The sequence below is a fragment of the Lingula anatina genome, chromosome 1, assembly GCF_051362555.1.
Source record: "Lingula anatina isolate TDL-2025a chromosome 1, LinAna3.0, whole genome shotgun sequence".
NCBI lineage: Eukaryota > Metazoa > Brachiopoda > Lingulata > Lingulida > Lingulidae > Lingula > Lingula anatina.
Genome location: NC_141767.1, coordinates 61,557,325 through 61,574,666, shown reverse-complemented (window position 1 = coordinate 61,574,666; position 17,342 = coordinate 61,557,325). Strand labels below are relative to the sequence as shown.

Sequence of the window (17,342 nt, the reverse complement as noted above, 5' to 3'; positions counted from 1 at the left end):
TTAAAATTAATTACACTTAAGCAAATGCATGAAGATAACATGTGACGACCCTTTGGAAATAGTTATATAGAAAATTTTACATTTTGACGAAAAAACGTTGAGATGCGCCATTCTATAGAGAAAAGCATTTTCTATGTAGATTGTTAGTTTTTTAGGAAGAGAACTATCAATTCTGGTTTAAACTCTGAAACAGGTGTCTGTAAACACTTAATTTTAAAACGGGTGTCTGTAAATACCAAACTTTCAAACAGGTGTTTGTGTGTGTAAGTGTGCTATTTCACTATAAACGGCGTTCGGTAAAATAGCTGAAGTGAAGATGCGCATGAAGCATCGTGCTAAAGTTTTCGTTTGAAGTCGTTTTGTGTTAAGGGCGCCATTATATCGGCGCGTGTGAGAATACACTTTCGTAAACTTGAAACCGTGCTTCAGCTTTTGAATTTGTGACGTAAACCTGAAACCAGAGAGCGTCTGTGTATAAGCCAAATCAAATAAAACTTTCTGTGTTCCTCTCCGCGTGAGCCATGATAAAAGGAAGATTTGTGTTTCATTCGATTTTTTTAAATCTAGTAAGTTGTAAAGTGCAACTTACCTTGGAATATTACCAAAACTTCAGGTAAGTTTTATTTCTGAATTTTTATTGCAGATTGCATGAAGCTTTGCCTTATGCTGTTAGTCCGTGCGATAACTCGGGGTTTGCTACTCGGGAACAGACTGAATCTCTTTAGCTTTTAATTGCTATAGAGCAATTTGGTAAGTGAAAACACTGTATGTCGTTCAAAGGTAACGTGAATCGGTTCATGCAGTTTGGTATCAGCGTTAAAGGAGATATATATATATATATATATATATATATATAGTAACCAACAATGATCCAAGGCGTGTAATTCACCGAAGGTGAAATCTGAATAAATTTACGAGCGGCAGATCATATCCCGTCACCAATAGTTCATCTTTAGCCCATAGGATAGGAGTGAGGAATAACGAGATGAAAATGGTCAAAAAGTATACTGCAAGTGGAGTATCTTGTCACAAGCTCAATCCGAGTATAATGTGACTGATGACAGATAGGAACAAATGAAGTTGTCCAATCATCTTGACGCCGGTTCAGCTTTAATTGAGGAGTTTGCCTATTGAAAAGTCTTTGTTTTAGTGTTACCGGTGTCGAAGAATGAAATCTGACCGAGGTGTGATCTGTGAATAGAAGAAATGACTGCGGCTACGGAGAAATCCTCGGTGTCAAATAACACCGTGGCCACAATCAATACAATACACTACATTATAATACACAATCTTGGTCTGTGTCTTCGAGCGATCATGTACAACAAATGGTAATTATGTTTCTCTGAGAATTTTAACCCCAAGATCGAAGAATTATATAGTTCAAAAATACCAGTCTCCGGCCGTGATTTCCGAAGTATACTAAAAGCAGTTTGTGGCTTATTAGTGCGATTGTAGTCTTTGACTCCAACTACTCCATCTGGAAAATGCCTTTGAGACAATTCGTTGGCTGGAATTCGCATGTTCTCTTAGGGAGAGACAGGTGGTAGGGAACAAATCAAGACACTTTAGTAGTTACCGCCAAGTTGATACTTTTTGAAACTTTTTCCCATTGTGATTCCCACTTTCTTTTTTAGGAACTTTGCATATTTCGCCGCAGTCCGAATAAATTAATGAAGTTCGATTACCTAGACTACTCATTGTACTGAGGTCAGCCTAGTGGCTCAAACTACGTGGAGACTCGGGAGATCGTCTGCAGCAGATACCAAATAGTCGGCAAGAGAGACATTTAAGATTTTAATGCTTAATTTGAGTGCTATCCACTTTTACTGACAAGGCTTATTTTTTGACACAACGCACAGGTAGAAAAAGAATTGTGAAGAAACTTCGTGAAAAAGTTGAGCGCTTTACTGGTAGAATTGTGGGATTTTTTAACCAGCACGTTTAACGGCAAGCGCAAGTACAACGCATTCACTGATAAACAGCACCTCCGCCATAGCTGGTTTACTATATTCTGAAATAAGCTAATTTAGAACTTGTTAAAGTAAATTGGATCAATTGTCGTCAGTTAAGGGAAAGGGAAACCCTTCATTTTTTCAGTATAAACAAAGCTCACAATCTGATGACATTTCGACAAAACCTGGAATTATTTGGGAGGCAATCATTTTACAAAGTCAAGAAGTTTATTTTTACTTATCTGATTGCGGCAAGGTCGAAAAGTTGATTTTTACATTTGGTCTGGTTTTCTGTATAAAGAAGTGCACTCTTGTACAAGCTGTAGAAGTGCAACCATACGAAGAAAAGCTAAGGACACTAACTGGAGGAATTGCGTACGGACGGGCACTTGCACTGAAGAAGAAAAGCTAATCGCTGACCAGTGCTAACAGGTGAGAAAATAACCAATTAACTGTAACTTTAAATTAACGTGTTTTCTGTCACATTGTATAGCTCTGGAGATATATAAAAAACTGCCTCTTACCGTTAAGTCAACGTTAAGCTTAGTGCTCAGATGCTCACATGGGCTACAGATATTAAGTCAGGGAGAGATTTTAAGTGTGATCACTACCCCGTTCCTTTCCTCTACAATCATAATAGGTCAATCGTAAACATTTTTTCTTTTTTTTATGTATGATATCTCTATTTTTTCTTTCTTTCTTTCTTTCTATGTTATTATTATTATTATTATTATTATTATTATTATTATTATTATTTGTTTTTTGACAATAGTAGGATCACAAGATGACATAAGATCAAAGTCAATTAGGACCATACTCCTCATGCTTTCGGACGATTTAACAGTATTCACGCGTATCAGTAATGTTAATTTGCCGATCTAATCACAATATTAAAAGCTGAAATCCTTACAATTTCATAAGTATCCATCTGTACTAACTGATAATTTCAGTACTGTGTCTGCAGCGATTAACTTAAACGTCTACACAAAACACATCAAAGCTATTATGCAAAAAACGTACAAAAATTAGATTACATAGCTGTTGGACACTAATTTTCTACCGGTACTGTCCGTCACAGAATCCCCTGATTATTGATATACTTTTAAGTATGATAAGTAATGTAGGCTACGTAAGAAAAGATTAAGAAGCAATTCTTTTGAACCAAACTCGTTAAATATATTGTAGTTGTTATTGCTGAAGCCAATTGGTATGTTCAACCCACAGTAGCATGTTTTCTATCACTCCATTTAACCGAGAAAACAAAAGGAAGTCGAGCTAATCATTAGGTAAATACCCACACGTGCACGTGACTTTGACTTGCCGATGAGCTTCGCATCTATAGACTGTAAAATTCCTTGGATCTTTTCTTGCGAGAATGGGTTTAAATAGCAAGTATTGTGCATGTGTAAAAATCGACAACACTACTGACGTGGACAGGAAGCATTTCTTACATGTCGGGTTTGCATGGGAAGGAGATAAAGCGTCAGTATTAACATTTGTTTTACAGGATATGTATTAAATTACAGCAAAGTCATACTCATTTAAATCGAATGAATAAACAGATATCGTATGGGATAGATATAGCAAATGTAATGAGCTCAATTGAAAATTTAACTTACAATGCTCCACATCCACCCTTTTTGATAAAATATCTTATTTGACATGAATCGCTGTATTTCTTAAAAATATATGTTGGCATCTCTGGCTTCGATTGAATTCAAAATTCCCCTTTTGTTGCAAGCAAGGGTTTTATTAGAAGCAATAAAGGACATTTTGTTAGTAACTTACAGAGGAACAGTCAAAATTAGCACAAAATCTGGCCCAGATTGCTTTGCTATCGTACTTAATGCAAAATACCCTCTACTGCGTCAATTGGTTTGTTCGGACAAAAACTGAATTTGATCACAAGTTAAGAAAACTAGCGTCATAAACGAACACGTAAGGGAGGTCCCGTTCTGCCATAATCATTGTCTAACCTGCCAAAATAATGTCAATTTGACGCGAGGCCTGTTTTCGCAAAGTTCGTAATTTTCCAAACACGTGGTTGTTCTCACATCCTGCTCATACACACGAACGATTGAACATGACTATGCGCATTTCCCTTCTATATGTCAGGCGTTGTCATCTTTAATTTTGTGCAATAAATCAGCGCAGTTTTCAAATTTTTTTTTATAAAGATAGCCTTTTCTTATATTATTTTGTTCCATTAATAGATTTTTTTATTGATTTTTTTCTTAAAGATAAGTAATAAAGGACTGTCATGAGAACTGTGTAAATACAAATCATTTTAACGTCAACACCAAAATCATAATTTTGCCTCAGATTTACAAATATCTTAAATCATAATGAGTGCGGCAGAAGATCCATATCATCCATTCTCTTCTTGGGCCATTAAAAGCCTCCCCCTGGCAAATTGTTCGTCAGTTTTCGATTGGTTTTCGAGACAAATTTCCTCATTAAAAACATCGACGCACTGGAAGTCTGTGAGAAATAAAATCGTTGATGCCACCACGGGGAAGGCGCGACCTTTGACTTCTGTAGGCCTAGGGTCGGTCAGAGTCTGGTTACTGAACGTGCACCACAGGGCATTGGAGTACTACGATTTTTCGATGTATTAAACACACTTATGGCTTCTTAACTCTTTTCAATTAATGTGATTTGGAAGAAGGCATTGGTGGTCAATGTTGGTTGTCAGCCACAATACAACCGCAAAGCCAATATAACCGTCAAATTGCAGGAGGGGACAGACTGATTAACACAGCAAATGCATTGAATTGCAATGACAATTTTTCATTAAAAAGTTGTACACATATCAGAATGATAAACTGACAGCTAAACGGCCCTTAGAAGTATGAAATGTTAAAAAAATTAAATGATTCGTTTAAATATAGGACGGTTCCACACTCTATTAAGCAGCCGACATTCGAATTTCGCACGGCTTTTTGAGCTCCATTGATTTCTTCTTCGATCTTTCCTGCGACCTGAACAGTGAATAAAGCATCATTTTGCACCTTTATTTATATGCTTCTCTCAGATTGTCCAATCAAGTCCTGTTTCCTCTTGGATTGTAGAACGTGTTGTTTTAGACTCAAGTAACTCTTACTGGAGTAGGTTTTGGAATTAGTTTTGATTGTTTGCTTTATTAATCGATGAACGCTCGACTAGCGCGAGGTTTGCCAGAGGTTCAGATCGATCGGGCTAATATTTGTAAGCTCCTGGTATACTAAACTGTAAAATGTTTCAAAAGAGCAGCACTTATCTGATCATTGTTGAAAATAAAGTTTTTTTCAAAAAACAGCGATAACGGATAGCGTATCGCCATTGTATTTGCTCGCTGATAGACGCTGAGAAAACATTCTGCTAACTGTCCAGGATAGAACGATTATCATGTGTACTGATTAATTTTTATTGGGTCTTTTCAATGTTCTGATCGAGTTTTTCTGCAGGCTAAAAATTGATGCCAAAGAGATAGAGCGATACACCTCGTACACTTCTCTTCTAGACTAGATCCAAGAATGTGGAGAATGCATGGTAGCTAAATTTATGAATGTTAAAAACTTTGTCATCCCATGCTTTTGACAATATCGATGAAACTGGATACTGTTTTACATTTTGCAGACAAGAAAAGTGAGAGCAAAAGACGCAGATCTTCGAGAGGTTTAGTTCACATCCAATGGATCTGATTAAAAACTAACAACAACTCCAGAAAACTAGAAAATACTCCAATTTTTAACTCACTATGGGCCTGGAAGACGACATAGACCGTAAAGATGAGGGCAAAGAACAGGCTGCACAGGGTGAGTTTTCCTCTTCTGACTCTCGAAAATTTAACACACGTATCATTTCTGCCCCCTTTTTTAAGTGTTAAGACCACTTGTCAAAATTACGACAATGTAAAACTCGCACTTAAGCTATGTCAACTGTTATCAAAATTAATTGTTTTGTATTTGTAAAGGTCTATTTAATTTGTTTGGGTCTTGTTTTTGTTTTGCCTTCTTTTGGTGAAATGGTGAAGGTCGTGATTGCATCTTCACATCATAGGGACTGCTTCGTCAAATCGTAAACTATTTTAAGATATTTGCAGAATGGCATCAAAGTGTTGCAACGATGAAAACAGTTTTCTGTTAGGGAAATTGAATTACATGACTGTGTGAAAGTTACTGTAACAGTCGCAATGGAATCAACAGTGCTGTAACGTCCTTTTTTTCGTCAACACAGGGGTACCACCAGCCGATGAAGTTATTTGTAGTACATTTATGTTATTTAGAGCTGTTCGTTAATAACTTTGCACCCATGAACTCGCTGTCCTTAAGGCGCATAGCGTACTAAACACAAATGACTTGTAAGCAGAAAACGATTGTTTCTCAATTCTTCATGGGCCTATAAATAGCCAAGGGCTCATATTTTTTGTCTCATATTCGTAATAATATTACTACAGGGTATGTAGTTAAAGACGATTCGTCATGCATTTCAAATATTATATCCATCAGTTATGTCCTCTGAAAGTCAAGAGATGTTGAGTTAATTGCCTAAATGTACATTGAGTTTTACCCCCAACTTTTACAAGCACATCACTGACGTCAGTTATCCTGTAACATCGCATTTATACACGCTGTTTCTGGTAAAATTATTTGGCGAAATATAAAAACCAGTAAAATCAGATAATTTTACACCCATTTGGTACACAGTTCATTATAATGTCAACCAGAAATAATGTTTTGAAATCTGATCATTTTTAAAGGTCACACATTAACTAATAAACTACCACGTTTGTCTAAAAAGAGATTTTCTCAGTGCCTGGTCACATCAACATGCAACGGACTATGAACAATTATTTCCTTTCTTCACGCTACAGGGAATAGAAGGTTATAAAGAAAGTCATGACGACCGCACATTTTCGCAAGACACTTCATACATTTCTTCAGATACGTAAGTCTGGTGGTGCGGTCGGTCATGCACAGACAACGAGGCCAACTTGAAAAGCCTTGATCATTAATCTATGGATTGTCAAATGTCTACGATAATGTGCATTAATGATACAATTCATCAGTAATGAACACTGTTTCTTCCGCCGAGAGGAATTTTCAAATAAACCCTTTTAAAGGGAAAATAGCGTAAAAAATTCTTACTTGCTGCATTACAAGTACAGAGTTAACATGGAAGTGGTCGAAGAGAAAGAAGAAAAGAAAAATCAGTGTTATCCTTTGTCGGAGAGCAGTGTTCAAAAACTGACACAGCCAGTTGTACAGTATTTCAAAAGTATGTTGTTTTACTTAGAGATCTTAATTTAGTTTCAGTTTTGTGCATATTCATATAGTAACCCTATTCGAAATGGCTTCAGAGTTTTGGAAATTAATATTGGACTCACATTTGATGACGTACGTTTTAAAGATTGTCTCTCATTTTATCATTCTTTGAACACTAGCAATTTCTTTACAAAAAGACCTGTTTGATCATCAAAATGCGTTGTATTCCCTTGCACAGGGGGAGTTTATCTTAAAAGGTGTTGCAAAAATTTTTGGAATTGCGAGAAAGTAGTAAGAACCTGCAAATGCTTCTATGTCATTTTGTTTCTGTGACTTGCAGAGAATCTCCTGGGTGACAGCCTCGCCAAAGGAGATGATGTCAAGGGAGCCGTTGACGAAAAAAGCAAAGGTCTACCCGAAAGTGACGAACGAGAAACATGGGGAAAGAAGATAGACTTCCTTCTGTCTGTTATTGGATTTTCAGTAGATCTGGCAAATGTTTGGAGGTTCCCATACTTGTGCTATAGAAATGGCGGAGGTAAGTTTATCCTACGAACGGTACAAATGCGCTGAAGAAATGCGTCTTTAGTTAATCGTAAAATTGGTTAACGGTCCCAAGCTGAATGTGAACCTTAAGTCCTCGTGGTAACACAAGAAAAATACCAAACGGGAAAATGGTCTTTTAAACATCACTGAAGATATTAACTTGAAAGTTGTCGAAAAAGCCTAAGTGCAATGTGCCTGGTATTCCTGTTTTGCGTAGACGTCTATTAAAGCTACATGCATATATAGGTATTCCAGTTATTTGGTGAAGAGTATTCATTATAAGCGCAACGTTTTTTCGTGGTAAACGTACTCGTAGAAAAAAGACGAGAAAAGAAAAATTGGAATCGACTGGAATATGCAGGAGACTCATGTAGTGATATCCGTATTTTATTATGTTTACGTATTTTTCATTAATTTTATATTCACCGACGTGTTTAAAATAACACGTTTTATTGAACGTAATTTCCCTTTCGCACTGAAACCTTTAAATACCATAAAGTCTAACAGTGATTGCCAAATTGGAAGGATTAAAGATTTTGTTCGTTATATAAACTTTGATGTCGGACATTGGAGTAAGTCTGTAATTTCCTGTCTCAAACCAATTTCCTTGTATTGTTGTCTACTGGTCTTCTTGACCATACGAACGGGCATCTAGATGTCTGTGCTACACTATTGATGACGAGTAAAGGTAAACGGGGAAACACTGAAGGCCATGTGAAACAAATTTGCCAATAGAGGAAAAACTTTTGAGTCGAATTCTATTCAGAAACAGCTTTTTCCCATGAGCATATGCAAACTAACAATTGACTTAATGAGATGACGCAAAATTAGTGCCAGACTATACATTAACTGCAGTGTTTAACCTGGTGAATCTCGGGTCAATAAACCAAGTAAATCTAATGTAATTCTTATCGAGATAAATAGAATAACACCTTGAAGACAAAAACCCATTAGAATTGACCAGCCGCTTTTTCAATGTTACACTGTTTCTTCAATTTCCTTAACCCACAAACCGACTTATTTAAAGAACATATGACTTATCGACACACATGCGCATCTGTTTTGCTTCCTTTCAAACTTTTTGCCACGATAATCACAGGCTTTCAAGAGATACGTAGTTTGAAGTTAATAGCTGATAATAAGAACAATCTGAATAACGGCCCTGGATAAATTGATCGAAGAGTGATAAGGTCGGCGAGATGCAAAATTTTGAACATTTCTTTTTAAAGTGGTTAAGCTCTTCCCGTTTTCAGCAATGGGATGACAAGGCATCATTTTATCAGTAATGGCAGTTTGTTGTACAAATAACCACAATATTGTTAATGACACGATTTGATAGAATATGATGAAGTAGGCTGTATAAAAAATCTGAAGTCGTGCAATGATCTATTGACCCGTTATTTTCCTGAAGATTAAGGTTTGCGTTATGTCACTGAGAGGCGAAAATCCATTAAGTTTGCTTTTTGACGTTTTGGTTCATTAACCATAGTTTTGTGAATAAGCTTCTACTATAATACATCATGTAGAAAGAATAGACGCCTCGTGAGTAGTTGACTTTTACTGTTACAGAAAGGCATCAGCATTTTGATATTCGGCGATTCATCTATTATATAACAAAACGACACCTGTTAAGTTTCCAGAGCAGCTGTTAAAAACACCTACTGAACTTCAACGCGTATTCTGTTGGTGATGTCCATAAAACCCTACTTTCCCATGTCGATTAATCTTATAAAACATTTATAAAAAAGCAGCCATAAAAATTTTGTTTCAAACACAGAAAAGACTACAGGAACTTGTCACGACCAATTTGGAAAAATGCTTAATTTGGTAACTTTAGAATGCGGGGTTTATTTTAATCCCGTGTCTTATAAGTCTCATTTTTTGCACAAGAACTTGAGGCAATGTTCCATTTCTTACTGCCCTATTGGGAAAGCCTTCAGCTAATTCCAGAACATAAAATCAGTGTGACTTGATTCAAGGCACGCAGACCGCGGCGAAAGGTAAAACCTGTTAACACAATATTTCACTTTTAAGCAGATATTTGTGAACCACATAAAAGCACCCTGCAGATTGCACATCAACTTTTCAATTTCCTTTAAATTTTAGGGGTCGAAATCTGTTTCGACAAGTGCCATCAACAAGCCATCTCCGCTGTTTTATATTGGATTAAGGAGACTTAATCTCGAGATTTACATTGATTCTGATAGACTATTCAGATTCCGGGGCTAAAATATGACGTCAAAGGGTGACATGAAAAAAAGTAAGCGTATACAATATCTCAGCACTTGTAATGGAAAATCGAAGAGTCAACGTCGAAAAGTTCTCAGCAAAACGGCTTGACTTGCCACTCCCTAATGGCGTTTCCCGATTCCAAATGGCGCGCTTGACTCGGTCCGGAACTAGAAATGATGAGTGCGTCGATTCCAGATTGGTCACTGGGAAAAGAAATCTACCCAGTTCTGATTAATGAATTGAAAAGACTTGTGATAATCTACTTTTAATTGGCAATTTACAGAAATTTTAAGCAACTCAACTGTTCTTACTTAAGAATGGTCAAATCGGTCTTAATCCAACTACGATAGCCACACTATCCACCGTCCTCATACATTTGCAGTTTTCAAAAACGGATATATCTGCATAACAGAAATAAGAAAAAATATTACGAATACTCGATACCAATGTTTTTGGCATTTAAACAATCCTCACTCACATAACTGTTACATGGAAGGTTTGATAAAATTGGCTATTGTATTGTTTAATATTTTTTGAGAGGCTAAAAACGTTTTCAGTCAAGTACATTCATCAAAACTTTGCTTCAGACAGTAAGCGATATGAACGACACTAGCTATAAATCAGATTGGGTTGGTGTGGTGAAATAACATTGCCAACAATTGGTCGGGCAGGATTGGGTGTTTGTGATCAAGGATACGAAAACTTCCATTGCGGTTTCTTGCATTGTATATGGCGACAGGATAACACGATGATGGATTATTCATTACAGTCGGAAATAATCATTGTCAAAGATTTTTTTATTAGTATTAACAATATTCTCTTTTATGTTCGTTGAAAAGCCAACTAAAAAATAATATTTGGAAATATGAGCACAGACAAACATACCTAGCTTGCTCAATGCTGCATATCAAAACGTTTACGTGTCTTCATATCAGGCATCAATAAAATTTAGGATGTAATAATAATAATAATAATAATAATTTATTTGTTTTATAGGTGCCTTTTTGCTACCTTACTGCCTGATGTTAATCTTTGGGGGAATTCCCTTATTTTATATGGAACTTGCCTTGGGCCAATATACAAGAAAAGGTGCAATAACCTGCTGGGGAAGGATATGTCCTTTATTAAAAGGTAAGTATACATACACAGATTGTTCATAGAGGTTAATTGGTATCAGTTTATCAACTAAACTAAGACTGCTCTGTTTGAAAATATTAATTGAAAGAAAACTGTGTACACCAAATAATTTATCTACTCAAATCTTGTCAATAGGCGATAATTTTCAAAAAACACTAGTATAAATCAGTTAAAACTTTGGGGTTATTGGTTTTAAGGGATAATTTATGTATACTATGGGTACTCCACGATACCATGAACTTGACGACTTTACCTATCTGCATTGCCTTCAAAAACAGGTCGATAGCTTATTATATATGGCATGCAACAATTGTCAAACATTTTGATATTTTTCTTTAAGGTATCGGCTATGCAGTAGTTCTGATAGCCTTCTACACAGATTTTTACTACAATGTCATCATAGCCTGGTCGCTGTATTACTTCTTTGCTTCGTTCACCACCAATTTACCGTGGTCAACGTGCGGCAACTCATGGAACACTGATGATTGCTTCGACGGAAAAGCATCGGAACGACCACCTTACGATCTCATGTCCACAGAGAGCCCTGGAAATTGGACTTTTTCCAACTTCTCGGCCTCAGATAAGGTCGTTGGAGTTGCATTGACGAATTTTATGAACAATGGAAGTGACCTGTACGTCAATTACGGAATTAATGGAAGTTATCTAAATCAGACTTTTATTGATAACACTACGGCTATGGCAATGACAACAACCGAGAGGAAATCACCGGCGGGGGAGTATTTTGCGTAAGTGTATGTTTTCATACCTTTCAGTTTAATTTGGTGCTTCACGCTGAGTGTACACTTGATTAGATTATCAAAATTAAAAGGCTCTTTTAAGAGAGTAAAATGAGACTTTTCATCGATTTATTATAAGCTTTCTTTTTTTCTTTTGTAATGTGAACAGATTCCTTTTTGAATATCAAATGTATATGGTGAAAATGTATGGTCGTTGATTTAGGCGCCATGTGTTGGAGATGCACGAGAGTGATGGCATTCATGACCTAGGAATGGTAAAATGGCAACTCGTCCTCGCCTTATTAGCGGTATACCTCATCTGCTATTTCAGTATGTGGAAAGGAATATCAACCTCCGGAAAGGTAGATAGCCATTAATATGTATGGATGTAGTCATGCCACATCCCTAAGTCTGTTTCCTTTATTTCTCTTTCCTCTCTCTCTCTCTCTCTCTCTCACACACACACACACCTTAAAATATATGTCCATCTGTCAACTGAAATGACATGCATACCTAAGGTGTAACTTGTGGACCCATCTACCTCTCTTGCAGGTGGTGTGGTTCACTGCCGTATTCCCGTATGTGGTGTTGCTTATTCTTCTCATCAGAGGACTAACCTTACCGGGATCCGTGGACGGCATCATGTACTATCTGAAACCAAACTTGGCAGAGATGAAGAAGGCACAGGTACGGCTGAGAAGAAGTTCAAATTGACTCATGTTCACGTACTACATTGAATGCTTTTTATAAAACTAGTCAGCTGGAGATCATTACCTGATTTCTTGAAATTATTTTTTGGTAGGTTTGGGTCGATGCGGCACAACAGATTTTCTTCTCTCTTGGACCGGGGTTTGGGGTACTACTTGCGTTTGCTAGTTACAACAAGTTCCACAATAACGTCTACAAGTAAGCAAACTTAAATGATAAATTATGGGAGTCCAAACTATAAGTAGGCCTACTAATATCAAAACTGAATTTTACATATACCAAAAACGTTAGTACAGTTGGTTATGTAATTACATTCTTCGTGATTTTAACAACTAATGAAAGTCTTCCATATCAAAATATACTAAGATAAAGATCAGAATTAACAACACCATTTTATAACTGATTCATTTTACACGGGTATTAATGTGACCGAGGATTATGATATAAACACTACATTCTTAATAATGTGAACAGAAATTGCACCATTTAAATTCTCTTTTTATAATTCCAGAGATGCTATAGCCACTAGTTGCATTAACTGTGCAACCAGCTTTCTGTCAGGTTTTGTTATTTTCTCCATTCTGGGGTATATGTCTGCAAAAAGCAATATTCCTATCGACAAAGTGGCGACGGAAGGTAAATATGTACGTTTTAATCATATCAAAATGTTGGTATTTAACTCTTCATACCTGGCACCAGATCCTCAGTGATAAAAATAGGCGGTAACCATAAGAAAAAAGATCGAAGATCGAGAACAAACAATAAGTGTAATGTCCCACGGACTCAAGAAAGTGTGCACTACAGCTTAAAACTCTATTCCAGCTACTGATGGTTTAATGTGCATGCGTTTCTAAAAGAAATTTACGTTTTACTCTGTAGGGCCTGGGTTAGTGTTTGTTGTGTATCCAGAAGCAATTGCCACTTTGCCAGGGTCAACATTTTGGGCTCTCATTTTCTTCATGATGCTTCTAACACTCGGTCTGGACAGTTCAGTAAGCAATTAAGTCTGTAAATACACAAGATTGTCTCACTAGATACAGATAAATGATAAACCGTATTTTAAAAGTAGAAAATTCCGTATTCCCTATCCTTACCAGCATTTAAAAACACTTTACAGACGTGTTTAATATTTTAAGTTATAATTTTATGTGGGAACTCGCACACCTTTGTACTCGAACATGTCCAAACGACAGCGTGTATTTAAACTCAAAGGAGATCTTTTTGTTTCAGTTCGGAGGTTCGGAAGCTGTCATAACAGCCATCAGCGACGAATTTCCAATACTGCACAAGAAAAGAGAGATTTTCGTCGCAGTCCTGTTCAGTCTATACTTTCTCGTTGGCTTAGCAAGCTGTTCACAGGTAAGAACAATATTTTTACATTATGATCTCATTAGTTCTTTGAATCGTTATGATGGTAAGAAAAAAATAATTTTGATAAAAGTTATTTTTTTATTAATACTTGAGCTAATTTACATTTATTGTGCGTCTCTTGTAGGGTGGTGTCCTTGTCGTCCATTTAATGGACAGATTCGCAGCCGGATACTCCATAATGTTTGCAGTATTCTTTGAAGCAATGGCCATTTCTTGGTTTTATGGTAATCTTCTCATGAGTAAACTAAGCCAAACCAAATTGTTAACCCTTTTCTCTCAAAGGGTTTTGGGTGAATGTTTCACAGGTCGATAAATATATGTAATGCATGGACCTTTATATATTAATTAATAACAATGAATCACATTTTCAATAATTATAGTCAAATTCAATTTTTTTCAAATTAACAAATAAATTAATGCATAAATAAAGGTACAAAAAGTCAATCACAAATTCCATGGAGATGACAGAGAAAAAGAAAATGACAAGTGTAATTATTCCTATTCTCAATGAATTCAGGTGTGGACCGGTTCTGTGAGGACATCCAGGAGATGTTGGGATTCAAACCTGGCATATTCTGGAGGGTTTGCTGGATGTTTGTTGCCCCCATCTTCATCCTGGTATGATATTTTTACGTCTGTCTGTCTTTTTTTTTTTTTTTTTTTTTTTTTTTTTTTTTTTTTTTTTTTTTTTTTTTGACACAGGAGTAGACATTCCAGTGAAGTACACGCTCTTGAATAAGATTCCTAGGACGCAACTGTAGGCCTAAATTTAATTTTGTTCTATGAGTAAGAGTTACATAAATGTCTGTTTGTTATTTTTATTAACAAGCAACATTTGGTTTCAATTTCAGTTTATCATGGTATTTGGACTGGTAAAGTATGAGCCCCTCCAGTATGAGGATTATCAGTATCCTTGGTGGGCCAACATGATTGGGTGGTTTATTGCATGTTCTTCCATGGTTTGCATCCCCGCCTTCGCCATCTACAAACTGTATTCCACACCAGGCACTCTTATTGAAGTACGTTTATGTTTTTCAAAACAAATTCACAGACACTCTAACCCATTACCAAAAATGAAGCATAGCCTATATGTTTTAGTAAAACATTTTACATTTATCCACTTAGTTCCTAAGTCTAGTTGAGTAGTAGGGCCTATCAGTATCCCAAACATTCATTTTAAAGATACAGTATGCATTTTGAAAATCACCATTAAGATATAAGTCTTTGTCACTGGATAAGTCTTTTTTATTATTTCAGCGCCTAAAATACTCTATCATCCCATGGAGAGACCTGCAGGAGACCCCTCACGCTACTGTAGATGGCGTAGTGATGACCAACGGGGGACACGTGACAGGAGATGTCGTCTAATGAGTAAAGGGCTACTCAATTTCTTCATGGGCGGTATCACGTACACGTCGGACATTGTATATATGGTTTCAAATTCTTGTATTATCGTAGAGTTGGGTAACGCTGTACCCTTCGGCACGCACACACACAAAAAAGACAGTGAATTTTTCCACTTTGTCAAATATCGTTAAACGTCATAATTAGTGCATGATTTCCAAGCCTGGGGAAAAGAAATAAAAACAAATATTATGTTAAATCCAACAGTCACGTAGATGATGGTAATATCACTTGATTTATAACACGTGTTCCGGTCGAGGCTCAGCCTGAAAGTCGCAGTGTTTGAAATTTGGTAATGAAAAAGTCGTCGTCATTTACTGTTGCAATAATTTAGATGTTTCATACGTGATAACAATTTGAAAAATGATGTTTCCGCAAGCAGCACTGGTTTTGTTGATTGAAGCAAATAACTTTATCAAAATATTAATCAAAAGATTACATGAGTATCTTTCCATGTCATATGTAGTAACCCAGTGGATATCTACGCCGATCTAGATCCAGCATGTTGTTTATAGGATGATTTTTGTGCACTAGTTTTATTTTTATGCGCATGGTCGCTGTTTATTCTTCCATTTACATTGGATATGCTGTTAGATGTAAACAGAGCGACGCTGTTGTCTACATTTTAGATTTTCGACTTCCGATTATAAATTGTAAATACAAACAATTATCAAAAGTATTATGTATATGAATGATGCTTGTATCATTTTTGTGTGATTGTCGTATGTGGTCTGAATTTAGAATCCTGGAAAAAGTTGCATAATATGTTGCATAATACCCGTCAAGAACAGGGTAAGCATACTGTCATTGTATTATCCACCGCTACCCATGCCTGAAACAATTTATTATAACGGGTAAGGTGAGTAAAGAGTAGCTAAATGACCATGATTGCTGTTATTCAGTGCTTTCGTTGTTCAAGATAGAATCTGATTAACAGGTTAGTTTTAGATACAGTAGAATAGGTGAATGTATATCGTATTGTACTTAACGGTTGTACTTGTGCTAATACTTTTTTATTTTTCTTGTAATGAACGTGACGGGTAATAAATATGTATTGATTTCAAAGAAATGTATATAGGAGACTTACATTGCGGATATATATATATGATGTATTATCAATTTTGTGTATGTAATAAAAATAAATGTTTTTCTTTATAGACAGAAAAGTAATGTGCTGTGTTATACATGACTAATCAAAGTTTAAAACCTAATGGTTTACAAAATGAAAACGCAAAGGGTAGATCAGTAGCCTCGGGTTAGAAGAACATTGATTTCTTTTGAAAATGAATTTCGGTTAAGCTCGTTCCTCTATGACTGTAGTTAAATTTAGCAGCTGACATCAAATTAAATGAGAACTAGTCAAACGGCGGGATCTTGCTTGGGTGGACTGAAGAGAGAGAGAAAAAGAGAGAGAGAGACTTCTCAAATAATTATGGATGTTAAAACGTCTGAGTGAAGTATTGAATACGATCACCTGTTGGACTGTATTGTCACTCCCATTGCAGCAGAGACGTGTTGCAGAAGGTGTGAATTACATTCATTTATTTTCAACCTACTGCAATGGTCGTCCATCGCAACACGGCACATCCAATATAAACGCAATCATGATAAATGAGACTTACACCCCATTTCCATAGATTTTTAGATCGATCTATTCCTGTGGGGAGTCTCACTAGATTACTGTCAGCTTGGCCGGCTTAAGCGTCTGTCCCGCCTACTAAAAGCTGTGAAGGGGTAATAAACTATGGTGTCCGCTCGGCTGACTGCAATTTAGCCTGAACCCCCAGGGAGTTAGGTCGATCTAAAACTTAATCTTTAGATCGATCTAAATTTCTGGGAAAGCACCCGTAGAGGTCTAAAGTTTGCATGGAACGTCAAAAAGTTCACGAAGGAGGGGAGGGGGCATCTTCAGAATTTTCAATGGCAGTTTATACAGACCCAATAAAAAATGATAAACAGAGCGATAAATAGAGCGAGACTGCGTTAGGAAACGTTTGTGGAAAAAATAA

At 36.4% G+C, this 17,342-nt stretch overlaps 1 protein-coding gene across 2 annotated transcripts; it reads left to right on the top strand.

Annotated features, from left to right (window-relative positions):
• Positions 1–623: 623 nt before the first annotated feature.
• LOC106154282 (sodium-dependent dopamine transporter) lies at positions 624–16,512 on the top strand. Of its 2 annotated transcripts, XM_013528599.2 has the most exons (16): positions 624–750; positions 1,635–2,384; positions 5,571–5,749; positions 7,539–7,736; positions 10,973–11,107; positions 11,454–11,859; positions 12,074–12,212; positions 12,403–12,537; positions 12,653–12,756; positions 13,070–13,194; positions 13,438–13,550; positions 13,789–13,917; positions 14,054–14,153; positions 14,447–14,547; positions 14,781–14,948; positions 15,187–16,511. In XM_013528599.2, exons 3-16 carry the CDS (start codon positions 5,692–5,694, stop codon positions 15,295–15,297), a joined length of 2,022 nt encoding a protein of 673 aa, XP_013384053.1. In that variant the 5' UTR covers positions 624–750; positions 1,635–2,384; positions 5,571–5,691; the 3' UTR covers positions 15,298–16,511. The 2 variants fall into 2 exon arrangements, with proteins under 2 accessions (XP_013384053.1, XP_086855346.1); XM_086999220.1 differs by lacking the exons at positions 624–750; positions 1,635–2,384; positions 5,571–5,749 and adding an exon at positions 6,827–7,211 and having other exon boundaries at positions 15,187–16,512.
• Positions 16,513–17,342: the final 830 nt, after the last annotated feature.